This window comes from Neovison vison, chromosome 7 (assembly GCF_020171115.1).
Source record: "Neovison vison isolate M4711 chromosome 7, ASM_NN_V1, whole genome shotgun sequence".
In the NCBI taxonomy this organism is placed as follows: Eukaryota; Metazoa; Chordata; class Mammalia; order Carnivora; family Mustelidae; genus Neogale; species Neogale vison.
The window spans coordinates 202,821,495-202,841,097 of NC_058097.1; the positions used below are offsets into that span (position 1 = coordinate 202,821,495).

Below are 19,603 nucleotides of genomic sequence, written 5' to 3' on the forward strand. Positions count from 1 at the left end.
GGCCAGCTCTCGTTACCCAGGAGCTACTGGTTCCAAGCTGGTCCGGCCCCACCCGTCTGCTGGGCCTCTGGGCCCCTGGAAGAGGCTTCCCCACCACTTCCTCGGACGTGAGTGTGGTGGGCCAAAGCCACATAGCCTTCAGCGTAGGCGTGAGTACATGACAGCATCCCTGTCCAAGGCCACCAGATTAGGGGACGACTGAACTCCACCCTGTCTGACATCCTGGTGATTTCAGGTCCGTAAAAGTAGGCTTGGATGAAGAACAAAGCACAGGAAAAAAAGAAAAGAAAAGAAAGAACAAGGCCCAGGGGCGCCGCCGGGGGCTCAGTCATTAAGTGTCTGCCTTCTGCTCGGGTCATGATCCCAGGGTCCTGGGATCGAGCCCCGCATCGGGCTCCCTGCTCGGTGGGGAGCCTGCTTCCCTTCTCCCACCCCTGCTCGTGTTTCCGCTCTCGCTTTCTCTCTTGCGCTGTCAAATAAATAAATAAAATCTTTGAAAAAAAGGAAAGAAAGAGCAAGCAAGGTCCAGAGGGGCCAGGTCACCTGCCCAGAGCCCTGGAGCAGGGGAGGAGCTGGCCTCAAATGCAGCCGGGCCTGATTTGTGTCCTAGCCTGACCTGGTCTCTCCCCACCCCAGACTGGGCAAGCAGGAAAGAGGGAGGGTCTGGTGGTGTCAGCCCCAGTGGTGGCAGGGACTGCAGAGGGTCTGACCGTGGGAGTGTCCCGCTGGGCAGGAGGGGCTGAGCTGCCCACCCAGCGTCCGCCCTGTGCCCGGCTCTGCCGCCGACAAACATCCCACCAACAAAGCCTGTCTCTGTTACAGGGACAGGCATGTCTTTGTGGCCCTCGCCGACCCGCTGGTTTCATTCGCCTCCTCGCCCACTCGGGACTGGCCTGGAGCCAAGAGGGGCTTCTTTTTTTCTTTTTTCTTTATTTATTTACTTGAGACGGAGAGAGATAGAGTGTGAGCAGTGGGAAGGGGCAGAGGGAGAGGAAGGGGCAGGCTCCCCACTGAAGAGGGACACTTTCCATGAACGCCCCCAGGAGGGGCTTCTTTAGGAAGAGTGTTTGGGGGCATCTAGGTGGCTTACTCGGTTAAGCATCTGCCTTTGACTCGGGTCATGGTCTCAGGGTCCTGGGATCGAGCCGTGCATCGGGCTCCCTGCTCCGTGCAGAGCCTGCTTCTCCCTCTCCTGCTCCCCCTGCTTGTGTTTCCTCTCTCTCTTGCTCTCTCTACAATAAATAAAATCTTTTAAAAAAGGAAAAGAGTCATTTTTTTTGTCCTTTCTGTTTTACTTTTTCAAAATATTTGATTTCCCAAGAGGTTAGTGCAGGGAAGGGCTAGCACAAGGGTTAGGCGTCCTTCACACCTGTACCAAGTGGCCGGAGACGGAACGGAGGCTAGAAGGGCACCTGTTACCTGAACCAGGTGGTGCTCGGCAGGGATGACCCCGGTAGAGAGAGGACTCGAGGGGGGGAGCGGCACTGAGAAGGGGGCTCTGTGTCCCGAGAAGCAGAGAGAGGAGACTAGGAACCTCCCCCACAAGCATGAGAGAATCCCAGAAGCAGGAAACCATCCTCTGAGGGGAAAATGATCAGGTTCCTGGAAGAAAATGCGGGAAATGTCTTTGTGATAAAGCTGAGGAGGGATTTTCTGTGCGAAACTTCACACTGAGCTGATGAGTTTGGCTTCATCATCATTGAGGATGTAGCTCGCCGGCGGCCCACAGGGACGGCTGACAGGGAGCCGGGGTCTCCAGCCGCGGAACCCACCCTCGGCACACCCCGGAGCCGGCCCAGTGGGGCGTGTCCTTCCGTGGGGCCCCGAGCTCTCAGCGAGTGTCCTAATAAGACGGAGTGTGTTGGACATTGGATTGAGTCCCCACCCCCCGGCTCACACAGGACAGGGTCCTTAGGTTGGGCCTTAATCCAACATGACTGCGGTCTTTGTAACGACAGTGGACAGGTGCGCGACCCGGGAACATGGAGGCAGAGGTGAGGGCGTGGTCGCCTGCGAGGTGAGAAGCTCCCGCAGTGGCCGCAGCAGTCGGGGGCGCCACGCAACCTGGGGGACCAGCCCTGCCAACGCCGTGATCTCAGCCCCGCTCCCCCACTCCTGCTGTTTGACCCCTGCCCTTGAACGTGCTTTGTTACGGCCGCCCCAGGGGAGGCACAAAGTGACTATTTGCCTTTTTGACCCAATTATCGTATAAAGCTGCCCTGGGGAGGGGGTCTCTTGGCTCCTTTGCAAGGATCAGGCTTGGCGCACCCCTTCCCCCCACGCGCGCCCGGGTCGGTGCGAAGTCCCGGGAACCACCACCTCATCTCTCTCCACCCAGCCGTGGCCCCGAGCTGAGGCCCACGGCCAGGCCGCCCCAGGCCGCGCTCTCCTGCCGAGGCCGTCGCGGTGGCCGTCGCCGCGCCAGCCGCCCTGGCCCCTCGGGAGAACCCGGCCTCCGTGCCGTGGCTGCTGGGACCCGGGGTCTCCCCGAAATGAACGAGGGGCCCCGTCGCTTCAAGGAGATCCGGGGCCGGCGCCGAGGCCACGGTGAGTCGGAGCGTCTGCGTCAGGCGTGTGGAGCCCCACGCGAGACGCGTTCTCAGGCACGTCTCTCGTGGCCCAGCCCCAGGCTCCAGACAGGGGCCGGCCACACGTGGAGAGGCACCCACGGCTGCCAACACGGGCCCCCGCCGTGGCCACGCGGGCCGGTCAGCACGGGGTGACTCCCGCCCCTGTCAAGCGGGCCAGCGACGCGGCCTCAGGGCCCGAGCCCGGCCGCCCAGCGAGGCCGCTCCCGGAGTCTTCGTTTCCAGTCGCCGTAAAATACACAGGACATCAATCGTACCGTCTCCCCGTCTCTAAGCCCACGGCTCAGGGGCACGAAGCGCGTTCACACTGCTGTGCGGCCGTCCCCGCCATCCGTGTCCAGAACTTCCCATCTTCCCAAACGGAGACTGTCCCTGTGAGACACCGACCCCCGTCCCTCCCCTGGGCCCTGGCACCACCGTCCACTCTCTGTCCCTGCGAATCCGGAGACCCCAGGGACCCCATCTGGGTGGGATCCTGCAGTCTTTGTCCCTCTGCGTCTGGCCTATTTCACTCCGCATCACGTCCCCCAGGTCCATCCAGCTGTGGCAGGTGTCAGCGTGTCCCTCCGTGGGACCGAGGGACAGTATGGTGTGTGGATGGACCACGTGTACCCGCGCGTCCGTCGACGGACGCGGGGCTGCTCCCGTGGGTCAGCAGCTGTGAACGCGGGCGTGCACGCGTCCACACGCGTCCCTGCTTTCGGTTCTCTGGGCGCACAACTAGAAGAGGAACTGCCCGAGCGCACGGTCATTCCATTCTCAATTTCCGGAGGAGCCGCCACGACGTCTTCCACAGCAGCTGCCCGGCTTCCATGCCCGCCGACCGTGCGGGGTGCGGGGTCCAGCCTGCACGCCCTCCCGCCCGCGGGGCTCCCGCTCCCTGCAGACGGCAGCTGTCCTGACGGCGGGAACCGTATCCCGGGAGCCAGGACAGTGTCAGTCTGAGGATTTCGAGTTCGGAAGCAAGGCTTCCAGGACACTGAGGGGTCACCGACTACTGTCTGGGCAAACCTTGGTCCCGAGACCCTTCAGAGCCTGCAGCCAGCGTGTTTGGAGGACGGTTGCCAACACGTATCCTGGGAACTTGGGTAGAGATAAAGGGATCTTCATACATTAAGGCAGGTGGGGCGCCGGTAGGGGCTCAGCCAGTAAGCATCTGACTCTTGGTTTTGGCTCAGGTCATGATCTCAGGGTTGTGAGCTCAAGCCCTGTATTGGGATCACTGGGTAAGGAGCCGACTTAAAACAGGAAGAAAAGGGGGGAAAAGAGGAGCGCCTGGGTGGCTCAGTGGGCTAAAGCCTCTGCCTTCAGCTCAGGTCATGATCCCGGGGTCTTGGAATCGAGTCCTGCATTGGGCTCCCTGCTCAGTGGGGAGCCTGCTTCTCCCTCTCCCTCTCCCCCTGCTTGTGTTCCTGCTCTCGCTGTCTCTCTCTCTGTCAAGTAAATAAATAAAGTCTTGGGGTGCCTGGGTGGCTCAGTGGGTTAAGCCTCTGCCTTCAGCTCACGTCATGATCTCAGGGACCCGGGATGGAGCCCCACGTCGGGCTCTGCTCAGCAGGGAGCCTGCTTCCTCCTCTCTCTCTGCCTGCCTCTCTGCCTGCTTGTGATCTCTGTCAAATAAATAAATAAAAATCTTTAAAAAAATTGTTTAAATAAATAAATAATCTTTTTTTTTTTTTAGATTTTTATTTATTTGATGGGGGGGCACAAGCAGGGGAAGCATGAGAGGCAGAAGCAGGCTTCTTGCTGAGCAGGGAGCCCCATACGGGGCTCGATCCATGGACTCGGGGATCATGACCTGAGCGGCAGGCCGACACTTAACCCACTGAGCCACCCAGGCGCCCAGAAAAGGCTCTAAAAACAAAAAGAAAGAAAAGAAGAGACTTACAGGATCCTGGAGGTCAGGCTAAGGTCAAGCTAAGGTTGTCTTTGCCCTTTGCAAAGTGTTCACAGTGATGCCGCTGGGTTCCGGGAGGAAGGTCATCCCGCATGTGTCAAGGGCTTGTCAATGGGCTGCGAGTTAGGAGGAAGTTTTTATTTATTTATTTGACAGACAGAGACCACACGTAGGCAGAGAGAAGGTGGGGGGAGCAGGCTCCCCGCCGAGCAGAGGGCCCGATGTGGGGCTTGATCCCAGGACCCTGGGATCATGCCCTGAGCCAAAGGCAGAGGCTTAACCCACTGAGCCCCCCAGGCGCCCCGGAAGTTCAGTCTTTTTCCCGGATTTCTCTTGCCTTTGCTCCTCACACTGTTGCCAAGGACAGCGGCCGGTCACACCCCTGCCTGGGCCAGTCTGGCCCGACTCAGGCCCCCACCCCCACCGCCACCCCCTCCCTCGTCAGCGCTCCGTCCTGGGCTGTCCTCCCAGCTCAGCACCCGCCCCCACCGCCCCGCAGTGCCCTTGCTGCCTCCCACAGGGCCCCGCCTAGCCCCATCTCGGTGAAATCTACTCTCCACCTTCCCACACCCACCCAGAGAGCCTGGAGGGACAGAGGCCACACCCGGCGAGCCACCCCGCCCTCTCCGTCCCGCGTCAGTAGGGCCTCCCCATGCAGCACCAGCCGTCGGCCCCTGCGCCCTCTGTGCCCGGGGCCGCTGCCCGTCACCCCCGCCGTCCGCCTGCCGAGAGTCACCCTCGCGTGAGCAGCCGGGCTCCCAGCCGCCCTCGTCCGCCCACGGCCCAGGCTGCCCCGGCCCCAGCTGTGCCCCTTTCTCCCCGGGGCACCCGCCCAGCTCGCTTCACTGTAACATCCCCCCAAATCACTGGTCGTGCCCCGACTCCATGCTACCCCCTCCTCCCGTCTGTCCTGCACTGCAGCGGGCAGGTCGGCGAGGCCCTGGAGCTCCTTGTCCCCGCCCCCAGGGTGGCTGGCTCTCCCGCTCGGTGGACACCCCCTCCCCCGACTGACTGACTTCCTGTCCATTCCTGCCCGCCCACACCTGGAGCCTCTCCAGGCTAACCCCAGACCTGAGCTCTAACCCCCAGCTGCTCTGCTCTGGGCACCCGGGTACCCTAAGCCAGAGGGTCCCCCTGCCCCCGCCCCCGCCTGGCCTGCCCCTCCCCCACAGCCAGCAGATCCAACACAGCTTGCTGCCTGGCGCCTGGTCACCGTCCCTGCCCGTCGTCACCACCTCCAGCTCAGCCTTGTTCCCTCAGACACAACACAAGGCCCAGAGACACCCTTTAAACCCCAAACCCTATTACGACCCCCCCGCCCCTCCCCACCCTCCCCCATCCAGGCTCCGCAGCCCCACCGAAGTCCCCGGGGAGGCTCCTTGACTCTCCGGACCCTGCAGCCTTTGCTCAAAGGCCAGCTTCTCTGAGAGGCCTCCTTGACGGCCACCCCGACTCTTCCAGGCCGCTGACCTCTGCCCCGCCGCCTGCCCCTCCCACTCCGCCCTCCCCGCCCCGTCAGCCATGTGGCCCATCGGCTGTGTTCCTTCTCAGCACCCAGGAGGAGCTCGAGAAGGGATGTGGGGACACTGCGTGAGGCGCTGGGTCACGCGCCCGGAGCTCTGCGCTGCCGCCGTCGTGGGCCGCCTGCCCACCGCTGCGGGAGTTTGGTTTCCAGGCGTTCTCTCTTCGCCTTCACACGTCCAGCCCGGTTCCCTGCGGACGGCTCGGCGGTCCTGGCCAGGCCGTAGGACTGTCCCGGTCCGGTTGGAGCAGGAGTCCAGCTCGCCCGAGAGCTGCCAGGCTATACGGACTCTGTCCTCCACCACTTCCAAGGACTGCGGTGAGGCTGGACCTCTGACCGCTTGCTCACCGGCCCGGCCTGACCTGTCCCCAGCGCCCATGGCACCGGCACGTGGGTGGAGAGGCCACCGAGGTTCCTGGGGGAACCCTGCAGCCTGGCAAGGGGGCCCTGGGTGTCATGCTTGCTTTCCACTGCCTGGGCCTCCCGGTCAGGGCTTAGGAGGGTCCTGGGAAGGAGCTGAGCCAAGGAAGGTGGAGGCACAGATGCTGGGCCCCTGGCCCCCAGCCCAGCCCACCCGGACAGAGTCTTCTGCCCACCCCACCCTCTCCTTCCCTAACCCTGAGGCTTTGCCTCCAGCCCTCCAGCCCTCCTCAGACTTCCCTGTCAAACACTGGCCCCCCAAAGCTACAGTCTGGGCTCGCATCAGAGCACCCAGGCGGTGGTTCAGAGACGTCTGGGTCGTCCTGGGTCCGGAGGGTCCTCCCTCTCCTGAGGCCACGAATGCCCCGGGAGTGCGGAGTTGGCGACAGACGAGCGAACACGCCTTCTTCTTCATCTCCGCAGGCCCCCTCCTTGCTCTTGGCCTCCTGCCGGGGAGCACTGCCCGCCCTTCCAGGGAGCTGTGTGGCTCGCAGGGCGGCCCAAGCCCGTTATCTGTGTGAAGCGAGGCCCGAGGGACCCCTGGGAGGGCGCCCCATGATGCGGCGCACGCAGGGCGATGAGGTGAGGCTCCAACGGCGAAGTGGGGGCACCACCGTGAGGAGGAAGGAAGCCGCGTCCGACGTCCCTACATCTGGGTGTGCGGCGAGCACCGCAGCAAGGGCCCGGCTGCAGGGCCTCCGGAGGGCTGAGGGGCCGGCTCGGGCCCTTCCACGCGAGACTGGAAGATCCCGGAAGATCCCGGAGCTGCCTGAGTCAGGGCCAAGTCCACCGGCACCTCCCTCCTGACCCGGCAGGCCCGGCAACTTCTTCTCCTCCTCCTCCTCCTTCGTCTTAAGATTTTATTTATTTATTTACTTATTTGGAAGAGCGCGCGTGCTGTGCCGGGGGAGGGGCAGAGGGGAGGGAGCGGGCCCTCGAGCCGAGCCGACTCGCAGCGGAGGGCAGAGCCGGCTCGGCCTCCATCCCAGAATCCTGACATCATGACCTGAGCCAAACCAAGAGCCGAGGGTTGACCCACGGAGCCACCGAGGCGCGTGGGTCGGGCAGCTTCTACGAGGGCCTGGGGGAGAGGCCCCTCTGGCGACCTGCTCCCTGACTGACCCCGGGCCTCTGCCTCCACCTCTGCATCTGCGGAACCGGTCCGTTGAGCTCCTGGCTCGGAAGCGCCGCGGGGGCTGCGCTGGCACACCCGTATCCGTTCTCCCCGGCACAGAGATCTGAGACACCTAAACCGGGCTGAGGCCCTTGCTGGCCCTGGTGGAGGGAGGGCCAGGGCCCACACGCAGGCAGCCGGAGCAGGGGCTCTGCGGGTAGGGGGGCCCGCCTTGCCCTGGAGCCTCATATCTCCTTCCCCTGCTCCTGGTACTTGGGCAGCCTCGCAAGCCCCACGTGGCTCTGGCCCGCAGCCCCCTCTACCCACCTGCGCCTGCCCCGCGCTCAGCCGTACACGTCTTTCTGCATCTTCGAGATCGCCCACCTTGGGCCTGTGTTCAGAACCGGCAGGCGAGCGCCCAACAGGTGTTTGCTCAGAGAGTCTGTGTTCTGTTTCGTTTTGCTTTCGTTGCCTTTTTTCTTCCTAATTTACACACCATGAAACGCACATTTGGAAGTGTTTCGACAAGCGTCTCCCCCAAGGGATCACTCCCCCGGAAGGACACGGAGCCGAGGTTCTCAGACCCCGACACGGCCAGGACTACCCCAGGTCAGAGCCCAGGCTGCCAGGCGTCCCGAGCTTCCGGCCGGTGTCTGGGCGCACACAGAGCACGTGTTTCCAGAGCGCTGCTCCCTCCATCACACTCTGAGCCTCTGATGGAGAACGTCTCCATCACCCCAGAAAGCCCCCTTGTGCCCTCTCTGGGTCAGCTCCAGCCCTCCTGTCCTGCCTAGGACAGGAGGCCTAGACCGGCCCACGGTAGGGTCCCGCTCTGTGCCCTCCTGTGCCAGGCTGGCAGGCTCGCGGGCCTGAGGCTACCCGAGCCGGGGGCTGTGCACCAGCGCTCCCTTGGCACCGCGGAGAAGCATTCCGCTGCCCAGAGTCAGCAGTCTGTCCACTTTTGCGGACGGACGCTTGGGTTGTTTCCAGTATGGAGCTGGAGTAAAACTACTGGGAAGATCTGGGTACAAATCTTTGCGTGGACACGTGTTTGTCCGAGGAAGGGAGGGCTGGTTTGCACGGCGACATGTGCTGAGCTTTCAAGGAGCCACGTGACGACTCTCCTGTCGGTCCGGCACCGTTCCCCACCAGCAAGGTGGGCGCGCCCCTGCCCCACGGCCTCACTGACACTCGAGATGGCCGATCTTTTGATTTTACTTGTAAAAGATTTTATTTAGGGCGCCTGGGTGGCTCAGTGGGTTGAGCCGCTGCCTTCGGCTTGGGTCATGATCTCAGGGTCCTGGGATCGAGTCCCGGGATCGAGTCCCGCATCGGGCTCTCTGCTCAGCAGGGAGCCTGCTTCCTCCTCTCTCTCTGCCTGCCTCTCTGCTTACTTGTGATCTGTGTCTGTCAAATAAATAAATAAAATCTTAAAAAAAAAAGATTTTATTTATTTATTTGACAGACAAAGAGAGTGAAAGAGCATAAGCAGGGGGGGCAGCAGGCGGAGGGAGAGGGGGACGCAGGCTCTCCAGTGAGCAGGGAGCCCGATACGGGGCTCCATTCCAGGACTCTGGGATCACGACCTGAGTCGGAGGCAGATGCTTCAACAACTGAGCCCCCCAAGGCGCCCCTAGATTGCTATCTTTTTAAATGTTTGCCATTTTAGGAAGACACTGGAGAGGTCTAATTGTGGTTTTCATTTGTGTTTCCCCAGTGAATAGTACCTGTTTTCCTCTGTGACACATATTTCTTATTTTTGTATTTCTGTGAAGAGTAGAAGTCTCTTTCAACAAAGATGGACCAAGGAGGGTAGTGACCCTTGACCTCTACCTCATAATATACAGAAAATCAGGGTGCCTGGGTGGCTCAGTTGGTTAAGCAACTGCCTTCGGTTCAGGTCACAGTCCCGGAGTCCCAGGATCGAGTCCCGCATTGGGCTCCCAGCTCCATGGGGCGTCTGCTTCTCCCTCTGACCTTCTCACCTCTCATGCTCTCTCTCACTGTCTCTCTCTCAAATAAATAAATAAAATCTTTAAAAAAAATACAGAAAATCAGTCCGAGATTTGTCAAAGACTAACATGCAAGCCAAAACTAAAATGACTCTGAAACAATCCACAGGAAAATATTCTTATCACTTGGAAGCAAGCAAACATTTGGGTTTTTTGTGTTTTTTTTTAGAAGATACAAAAAACCACCAACCATAAAGTTAAAAATCGTTACATTGAATTTCATCAAAATTTTAAATTTCTCATTGAAGACACAGTTAAGAAAATGAAAACATAAGCCACAGATTTGGACAAAACACCGACAATACACACACATCCGACAAAAAGACTTGGTCCAGAATATATACAGAACCGGACAGCAGTTACGAGACAGATAAGCTGCCCATACGAGCCAGCAGTTTGCTTCCCACGGCAGATTTCGCACACCGTGCCTTTGGGACGCCTTCTGAACTCAGCGTTCGTCACATGGGACAGAGTCCCAGTGTCAGAGCAGGGCACCAGCCCATCCTTGTGGATCCGGATCTGTGCAGGAGAAAACCAAACCACCAGGCCCCGCCTCCAGCCGGCTCCTACCCAGGCGACTGCACCTGCGTCCGTTGGAGTCAGGGCCGGGAGTGCCAGGCCGGGGCTGATGGCAGGGGGTGCCTCTGGGGCGCCTGCAGCCCCACGAGGACTGGGGGACAGGGCCTCAAGCCCACTCCGACCTCCAGTCCTTGTGCTGCCCCTGCCCCGTGGGCCGCCCTGGCCCCGACATCACTGTCTGCAGCGGCCAAGGCCGGCCAAGGCCCCATTCAGAGTCTGCAGCCTGGAGGCCGCTTCTGAGCCACCGCGTCCTGGGGAGTCAGGGGCCTGGACTCAGTGGCTCCTCCACCATCGTCCCTACAGGCCCCTGTGCGTTTGACGGAGCAGTCCGGAGAACGAGGTTCTCCGCCGGGGAGTCCACGCAGGCGTCTCCTGGACACAGGAGAGTGGGCAGAGCGGCAGGCTGTGTTGCCTGAGGACACAGGAGGCTCCAGAAGGGCGGGCGCCTGACAGGTGGCCGTCATGGGTCTGTAAGGCCGGCGGCTTATGAAGAGTTACCAGGGACCTTCGACCTTCCGACTCCTCTAGGGCCGCCCCGGCCAGAAGGGCTGTGATGACATCCCCTTGACTTCTTTCTTTTCAGGGCCTGGTTGTTTTCCGCTGACCACAGGCGCTGGCCCCAAGGTAGGCCCCGCTCAGGCAGCTGGGGCAGGGCGGGCCGCAGCGCTCCCTGCCGCGGGTTCCCTCCCGCCTTCACGTACGGGGCGCTCTGGGAGCCCGACCACGGAGCCCCAGATCTGTCTCCCTGCCCCCCAGCCCCGCCTGTCCCTTTAAAAAAAAAAAAAGATTTTATTTATTCATTTGACAGACGGAGATCACAAGCAGGCGGGGGGGGGGGCGGGCTCCCCACTGAGCAGAGAGCCCGATGCGGGGCTCGATCCCTGGACCCTGAGATCATGACCCAAGCCGAAGGCAGAGGCTTTAACCCACTGAGCCACCCAGACGCCCCTCCGCCTGTCCCTTTCTGGGCGGGGCGGCCCGTGGGGACCGGACGCCCCGGAGGGGTCGTCACTCCAGGGTCCAGTCACTCCGGGGAACACACCGTGCAGGGGCGCCTCGCTCCGGAAGCTCATTTCTGGGGGCGCATGGGTCGGGGAGCGCCTTCCTGAGGGGGCGCGTCCCTTGGGGGCACACCTGCAGGCGGGAAGGGGACACCGGTCTGAGGACGCGGGGCTGGGGGAGGAGAGCACGGACGCCGAGATGCGGTCTCCGCGAGGGACTGGCCCGGGGAGGGGGCGTGGCCGCGGGGCGTGGCCGAGGGGCGGGGCGCCGTCTCCGGGGCGGGGCGCCGCCTGTGCCGGAAGCGCGTCGGCCCCGCCTTCCCGCGCCGCTCTCCGACTGGCTGGCGCGGAGCGGGCCGCGGGGCATTGTGGGCCGCCGCGCTCGGGGTCGGCTTGGCCATGTCGGGCTCCCCGGTGAAGCGGCAGAGGATGGAGAGCGCGCTGGACCAGCTCAAGCAGTTCACCACCGTGGTGGCCGACACGGGCGACTTCCACGGTGAGGCGCGCGGGACCCCGAGCTCCGGGACGCGCGTCGCCGCGGGTGGGGGGAGGGGCGCGGAGGGGGCGTCCGGGGTCCCCGGGGCGCGCGGGCCGGGAGGGAGGGAGGCGGGAGCGCAGGGCCTGCGGGCCGCGGAAGGGGCAGGGGCGAGGCGGGGCGCTGCGTCCGAGCCGCTGGAAAGCCCTGGGGGAGCTTCGGGGGTCCGCGGGTGCTGGCCGGGCTCGCAGGGCTCCGCGCTCCGGAGGGACTCGGGGCGGCCCCGGAGCGCATTTCGGCCCCGACGGCTCGTCCACGCCTCCCGGGGCCGCCGGCGTGGGCCGTCGAGCGGGAGCTCGCGGGAGCCCCGGGCGCGGAAGGGCCGGGACTGGCGGGTCGGGCCCGGCAATCGCCTGTTGCACACCCGCTGCGGCCCGCCCCGGGCTTGGGGGGCGGCCCTGGGCGCGTTCACCGGCCGGGGCCGTGGAGTCGCGCGGGCCGGACCCCGCGCTCGAGCACCGCGGAGTTCCCGTGCCGGGGACCGGGGGGTTTCGCGGCTCCGAATCTCGTTGGCCGGAGGGAAGCGGGGAGGGGCGTCTGCGGGCCCCCGAACCGGCCTGGGTCCCGCTCGGCCGCGAACAAACCAGATTTTCAGGAAACCCGGGAAGGGCTGCGCGGGGTGAGGGCGGGAGGACCGACTTCCGTTCTTTTCTGCTTTCTCACGGCGGCTGGGGAAACCGGGTGGTTCCTCCTTGGTGACCCGCAGAGTGAGCGCCCGCTTTCGGCGGCTTCCGTGGGGGCCGCGGGGCCTGATGCGCCTGGAGGCCGGCAGACGTCCCCACACGGCCGGCTCCCGGGGCGCCCCTGCTCACCCTGCCCTTTCCTCCAGACCTCCGGGCGCTGACCTGAGTAGGGCAGAGTGTGCTGCAAGCGCGCGCCTCCCTGTGCTGCTTCCCTGCTTAACACTGAGACTCGATTTCTCTCTTCGCAGACAGAGCCTTGGTCTGTCTTTCCTGCCGCTGTCCCTGCAGACGGGCCTTGGGGCAGCACTTGCTCTTCCCCCCCCCTTTTCAGAAATACCGCAGCCCACGTTTTTATGTCCTGAACACTGGCAGCCTTGAGAAGGTCCAGTGGCTGATACCGTATAGCCCTGAACATGGCGTACTTGCAGATGGCATTTGGTTTTGTGGTCATTTATGGCCTGAAGGTTCTTACCTTTGCAGGGGCTGAGGGGTGGGTCACAGGCCGCTGTGAAAACGCAACCCGAGTCACCCATGCTCTCCCCAGCACAGCGCCACCCTGCGCAGCAGCGGTTCGCTTCCAGACGTCGGGGCCCTGAACCCTGAAGCCCATCTGTTGACCCTGGCTGAGCACTAGTTTCGTTAAGTTTCTCAAAAGTCATCCTTGTCAAGGCCTACTTTTTTTTTTAATCATTCTGCCTTTTTTTTTTTTTTTTAAAGATTTTATTTATTTACTTGACAGAGAGATCGCAAGTAGGCAGAGCGGCAGGCGGGGGCGGGGGAGCAGGCTCCCCGTGGAGCAGAGAGCCCGATGCAGGGCTCAATCCCAGGACCCCGAGGTCATGACCTGAGCTGAAGACAGAGGCCTAACCCGCTGAGCCGCCCAGGCGCCCCAAGGCCTACTTTCATGTAACAAAACTCCCTTCAGTACATCCCTCCGTGAGCTTTGACCTGCCGGCGTAAACATCATTGCGGAACATTTTCTTTCTCCCTCCCTCCATCCCTCCCTTGCCCTCTTCCTTTCTTCCAGGCTCCCTGCCCAGTGTGGAGCGCTCACAAGGCCTGAACTCCTGACCCTGAGATCAAGACCTGAGCTGAGGTGTGCCTGGGTGGCTCAGTCGGTTAAGCGGCAAGCTCTGGATTTCAGCTCAGGTCATGATCTCAGGGCGGTGAGGTCGAGCCCTGAGTCGGGCTCCACTCCCAGGAGGGGGTCTGCCTGACAGTCTCTCTCCCTTTGCCCCCCACCCCACCCCCCCATCTAAAATAAAAATCTTTTTTTAGATTTTTCTTTTTTATTTTAGAGAGAGGGTGGGGAGAGGGGCAGAGGGAGACGCTCAGGCAGACCCACTGCTGGGAGTGGAGCCCGACCCAGGGCTCGACCTCACCACCCTGAGATCATGACCCAAGGCCAAAACGAGACTTGAATGCTTCATGGCCTGAGCCACCCGGGCGCCCCCAGACCACTTTCTGTTACTATTTTGAAATATCGACTCACAGGAAGTTGCAAAATTAGCCCGTCAAGTCCCATGAATCCTTCACCCGCTCTCCCCAGTGGTGACATCTTCTGTGACAGGGTGTGATGTTAGCACCAGGAAGTTGGCACCAGTGCAACATCGGAAAGAGGCAGCAGGCCTGGCCCCGCTGAGCGGCCGAAAGCCTGAGTGGGGGTGGGGCGTCCATTCCCAGCCCTGGTTTTACAACAGGGACAGACTCCTGTTGCTTGTGCTCCTGGTGGCACCCCCGTCACTGTCCTTGGCAGGGCCTGGTCTCCGTCTCTAGTTTTGTCACCAAAGTGTACTTTGAAAAGACTAACTTGCCGAATGGCTTTCCTGAGCCCGCTGATGGTCGGGAGCAGGTGCGCGTTTGAGGGGGAGGGCCGTGGGGGAGCCCGCAGGTGGGGCTCCACGGGCTTCCTGGCGTTGCCCGCTCGCTACTGAGAGAGGAGGAGGAGAGCCGTGCGTGGGTGCAGACGCGTCCCTCCCTGTCGCTGGCCTGGGCGCCTGCGCCCGGTTGCTGGGCTGCAGGAAGTGCCTCCTAGCTGTGCCGGCTGCCCGCCTCCCCCCTCGGTGGGAGGGGCAGCTCCCCCGGGGGCACCTGGACCTCTGGCCCTAATCTTAGTGGTGGTTGTGTTGTGCAAACAGCCTTCCGGGACAGGGAGCTCATGCGTGTGAGGTGAGGCTGCTCCCTGCGGGGGGCTGGAAGACACGCTGGCCTCCGCTGGGCTGCCTGGGGTTTGGAGGGCCTCGTCTGCAGCAGAAGTCCACTCACTCTCCTGCTGTCCACCCTCTTTCCCAGCCATCGACGAGTACAAGCCCCAGGATGCCACCACCAACCCGTCCCTGATCCTGGCTGCGGCGCAGATGCCAGCCTACCAGGGGCTGGTGGAGGAGGCCATCGCCTACGGCCGGAGGCTGGGCGGGTAAGCTCGGGGCAGGGCCCCGTGGGCCGGCGCCCGGACTTAGCTGCGCAGCCACTCGCTGGTTGGCTCTTAGACTCGGGGGCGGGACCTGGGAGTCTTCATCAGCCTCGTCCGTGCCGCTTGCCTGTGCTGCCACCGCCCAGGGCGTGTCCAGTTCAGTGCCCAGTTTTGTTGCAAGGACTGTGCACCCCTGTAAACACTGCCCCAGTTAAGATGCACCCCAAAAGTCCCCTCGTCCCCTTTCGTGGTGAATGTCCCAGCCGCGGCAAGCACTGACCTGTCGTTTGATCGTTGCGCGACAGCTTTGCTAGAGGAAGACTCGCCCAGTGCAGTCCAGTTTGTTCTGGTAAATTTTTTCAGCGGTGCAGCCCTCACACAGCGCAGTCTAGAATGTTCCCCGGTGCCCCTGCTCCTCCCCCAGGCAACCACAGGCCGGTTCTACTCGCCCTCTGCGCCTTTTCCTGATGGCGCTCGACGTCTCCGTGGGGGGACGGCGCCCTGCCAGGTGGGGGCCTGCGGGGACCGAGGCACAGGCCGCGAGCGGGAGTCCGCCCTGCCCTCCGCCACACGGCCCGCCGCAGCCGGCCCCTCTCCCTCCTCTAGAGGCTTGTCAGGGGCCACGAGGCGGAGAGGTTCCGTCTGGAATGTCGGGAAGCTTGGAGGCAGATGGTGGGCCCGGCTGCCCGGTGTGAACGTCCTCCGCGCCCCCGAGCCATGCGCCTCGATGGCGGTCACGTGGCGGAGGACATGCTGTGTGTTTGCCGCGAGTCGGGAAAAACCAGGTGGAAGGGAAAGGAATTGGCCACGAAGGAATGAGAGGATTTATTTTGTAGAATCCTGTGGACTTAAAAGTTTTGGGCCTAATTTGTCTCCTTGAATTTCAGGTCACAAGAGGAACAGATTACAAATGCTATGGATAAACTTTTTGTGTTGTTTGGAGCGGAAATATTAAAGAAGATTCCGGGCCGTGTGTCCACAGAAGTAGATGCGCGGTAAGGACTCGGGGTCTTGGGGGTCGAGGCCAGAAGCCGCATCTGGCGCGGAGACGCAGCCGTGGCAGCGAGCGCTCGGCCGCTCCCCCCAGACAAACCGTGGCAGCTCTTCCTGCCACGCGCGGGCTGGGTAGATCCCGGGGAGGAACGGGGCTGTGCGGCGGGCCGCGACGCTGCACCCCGCGTGGGGCTGGGCAGGCGACGGGCGCCCAGTCGCTCCTCCTCAGGGGCGTCTGAGGTGCGCGGCTCGACAGGGGGCCTCTCGTTCCTGCAGGTTGTCCTTTGACAAGGACGCCATGGTGGCCCGAGCCCGGCGTCTCATCGAGCTCTACCAGGAAGCTGGGGTCAGCAAGGACAGGATCCTCGTAAAGCTCTCGTCCACCTGGGAAGGAATCCAGGCTGGAAAGTAAGGAGCCCCGTGAGGAAGGGCCTGCTGGGGGCTCAGCTTCCACTCTGGGGCTGGGGTTGCATGGCCACAGGCCCGCTCGACCCTCAGTCCAGAGAGGGCCCGCGTGGGGGTCCAGGTCACCACTGTCCGGAGACAAGCAAGGCCCCTGTGGGATCCCCCGTCTCCCGTTCCCCCGTCTTCGTCACTTGTGAGAAGCAGCTTGTCGAGAACCTCACGTGCGCGGAGGAGCAGCCCGGAGCCTTCCTCCGTGTGTTCTCGCCCAGAGAGCACGGACGCCAGCACAGCGTGGGCGAGGGCGTCTCGCTGGCCCGCCTGGCACCCGCGGCCGCTCGGCCACCCTGTTCCTGGCTCTCTCGCCCACTTGTTGGACGTCAGTAGAGTCTCGTGAGGCGGCCTTTTGTGTCTGGCTTCCCTCCGCTGCTGGCACTTGTCGGGGCCGCGTCCCTGGTCAGGCTGACGTGCCACCGTGTGTGCGCGTTCTGTGTGTCCGCTCACCCTTCTGTGGACGTGGCTGTGTCCACCCTTGGGGCTGTCACGACTGTGCTTTTGGGAACAGCTGTGCACAGGTTCAGACGTGTTCGCTCCCGTGGGCACCTCCATGGGAGGGGGTGCCGCGTGGGACAGTCCCTCCGTGCTTCGCCCCCCTTGGGCGACCCTCTGCTTCCCGCTGGTGCCATCTGCAGCCCTCCTCTCCTTTTCTGTTTACTCAGTGTTTCTATTTGTCAGCAGTGATTGGAAAATGGTTCTGAGACTCCTAGAGGTTATTACTGACACCAGGTCAGCCGGTCCCGCTCACGCCCACCCTCTCCCCGGAGCCCCTGGCAGCTAGCCTCCGAAGTCCTCGAGCAGATAAACCAGGGTAGCGCGGCCAAGCCAGTGAAATCTGCCAGTGAAACAAAGTCAGAGGAGGCCGCCGGTGCCAGGGTCTCGGGCTGCGGTGCCCGCGGTCACTCACACTGCTCAACGGAGCTCCAGATCAGAGTGGGCCAGGTGCATCTGAGCCACTCCCGGGGCCACAGCCACACGATTTCCTAAGGCTGCAGATGTGCCCCGCAGCAGGGTCAGCAGTGCAAGGTGGTGTGGGGTGGGAAGAGGGGCTGGGGGTGTCCCTGCTTGGCGCTAAGCGGCCCTCGGGGTCGTGCAGGACAGCCCGCTTGCAGGTGAGCTCAGAGCGCTCTGCACGGATCGCTCGCCGCCAGGGCCGCCTCCCGGCTGGCACGGCTTTGTCTCGCGCCATCCGGTGCTGAGGAGGAATGGATGGTCTCGTCCTGGGGGACTCTTCTCCTGGGCTGTTTCCTGCAGTCTGTGTTCCGTCTCACACTCTCCATAAAGTCACCCTCCTGGCGCGCCCCACGGGTCGGGTCAGACCAGCACAGCTGCTGGGTCCCACTAAGGCCTCCCGTGGGCACCTGCACCAGGCACGCAGGCCCTGGGAGAGGCTGGCCCTGCTGCAGGGCGCCCGGGCCTGTGCCACTGCCACCGCCGCGTCCGCATTCCCTGCAGCCCTGCTTCATGAATGCTGCTGGGGGCCACAGGGCATGGGTCCCTCTGACGATGTCCCCGGTGGATAGAGACACGCCAGAGGGGCCTGAGCGCAGGCCGACAGCCCACTGCCCAGCTTGCAGCAGTGTGAGCACTGCCCTACCCGGCCAGGCTCAACCCCAGGACGTCCCAGTGGATTGGGGGGCTGGCAGGGGGCGCCCGGGAGGCTGCAGGTCACCACTGTGGTGGGAGGGGACTCGGGGGTGTCTGGCGGCAGCCCTGGGGGCCTAGGCGCACCAGCCTGGCCCGGGGAGACCCACCGTGGTTCTCAGGGGCCTGTCTTGGAAACAGGTTTATCGGCGAAGCCCGCCAGGCAGAGCGCCCCAGCGGGTGTTGCACACATGAGCCGCTGTGCTGACCCGGGGGCGCCGTGTCCCCGCAGGGAGCTGGAGGAGCAGCACGGCATCCACTGCAACATGACGCTGCTCTTCTCCTTCGCCCAGGCCGTGGCCTGCGCCGAGGCGGGGGTGACCCTCATCTCCCCCTTTGTGGGCCGCATCCTCGACTGGCATGTGGCCAACACAGACAAGAAATCCTATGAGCCCCTGGAGGACCCGGGTGAGCTGCCCGTTGAAGGAAGAGGGTGGGGGGCGCGCAGCCAGCCTGGGGGTACAGCTGGGTGGAGGGGGCACAGCCGTGGCAGCTCTGGGCCCCACCCTGGGCGGGCACTGCCTCCGGCATCCGCAAAGCCATTGGGAACACCGAGTGTGCGGCCCCAGGGGTGAAGAGCGTCACCAAGATCTACAACTACTACAAGAAGTTCGACTACAAGACCATCGTCATGGGCGCCTCCTTCCGCAACACCGGCGAGATCAAAGCGCTGGCCGGCTGCGACTTCCTCACCATCTCGCCCAAGCTCCTGGGGGAGCTGCTCAAGGACAGCAGCAAGCTGGTGCCTGTGCTGTCGCCCAAGGCGGGTAAGCCCTCTGACCCTTGGCTGGCGGCCACCTTCACCCTGGTCTCCAAGCGCGGAGGTGAGGGACTGGCCCAAGGCAGCCTGTGTCCTGCCTGGAGAGGGAGCCTTGCCGGGGCCCTGCTGGGATGCTGGGCAGTCCGACCCCACAGGAGCCGGGACACACGGGGGTGCGGGCGGCTGTGGGAGGCCCCGGTGCCTGTCCCCCGCAGCACAGGCCAGCGACCTGGAGAAGATCCACCTGGATGAAAAGGCCTTCCGCTGGCTGCACAACGAGGACCAGATGGCGGTGGAGAAGCTCTCGGACGGGATCCGGAAGTTTGCTGCCGACGCCGTGAAGCTCGAGCAGATGCTGGTGGTGAGTGCCCCACACACGGGGGCGGAGCTGGGGGGTGTCCACTCCCCTGGCCACCTAGACTCTGGCCCACGGCTTCGGGACGCCCTCCTGCAGCAGCCCTGGCGGGGGGGAGGGGCCACGTGCGTGTGCCGGCCTCTCACGCTCTCCCTTTCTCCCCTTGTAGGGCCGCATGTTCGGCACAGAAAACGGAAAATAGGGCCACGCCTGAGCCGGGCCGCAGATCTGGGTCGTCTGAATCGGGGCCGGTTGCACATGCCTTGTGATGAATTTTGCATTTTTTACCAATTGGGGCAGGGATGGATCATGGAGTTGACATAAAATTTTGCCTAATTCATTCACTTCTCTTGTGCCCTGTTCCTCTTGCTCGTGCAGCGCCTTCCCCTGCCAGCAGCCCTGGTGCTCAGCTCCGTGGGAGGGGGTGGCGCCGCCACGTGGCACGACTGGTGTGTGCAGGCTCTCAAGCTGCTGCTGCTGCGCCGCTGGGGCGGGGGGGGGGGGGGGGGGGGGGGCTCCCCGGCCCCAGCCAGGTCTGTGCAGAGGGAGCCAGGCGTCAGGAACAGGCCTGCTGAGACTAAAGGACCAAACACTGATGCCCGGATGCCCCAGCATCCAGTCTCCGTCC

General features: G+C 63.2%; 1 protein-coding gene and 1 long non-coding RNA gene across 2 annotated transcripts; one reads left to right on the forward strand and one right to left on the reverse strand.

The window, feature by feature from the left end:
* Positions 1-1,560: 1,560 nt before the first annotated feature.
* LOC122914582 lies at positions 1,561-5,940 on the reverse strand. The gene is made up of 3 exons (XR_006385800.1): positions 5,844-5,940; positions 4,477-4,601; positions 1,561-1,602 (listed from the first exon to the last, which is right to left on the reverse strand). It is a non-coding gene; the product is annotated as an uncharacterized LOC122914582 (long non-coding RNA).
* A 5,542-nt stretch (positions 5,941-11,482) lies between these two features.
* Positions 11,483-19,315, forward strand: TALDO1 (transaldolase 1). Its single transcript, XM_044259909.1, has 8 exons — positions 11,483-11,629; positions 14,644-14,767; positions 15,652-15,759; positions 16,034-16,165; positions 18,093-18,268; positions 18,430-18,627; positions 18,836-18,981; positions 19,145-19,315. Exons 1-8 carry the CDS (start codon positions 11,533-11,535, stop codon positions 19,175-19,177), a joined length of 1,014 nt encoding a protein of 337 aa, XP_044115844.1. The 5' UTR covers positions 11,483-11,532; the 3' UTR covers positions 19,178-19,315.
* The last annotated feature ends 288 nt before the right edge of the window (positions 19,316-19,603 follow it).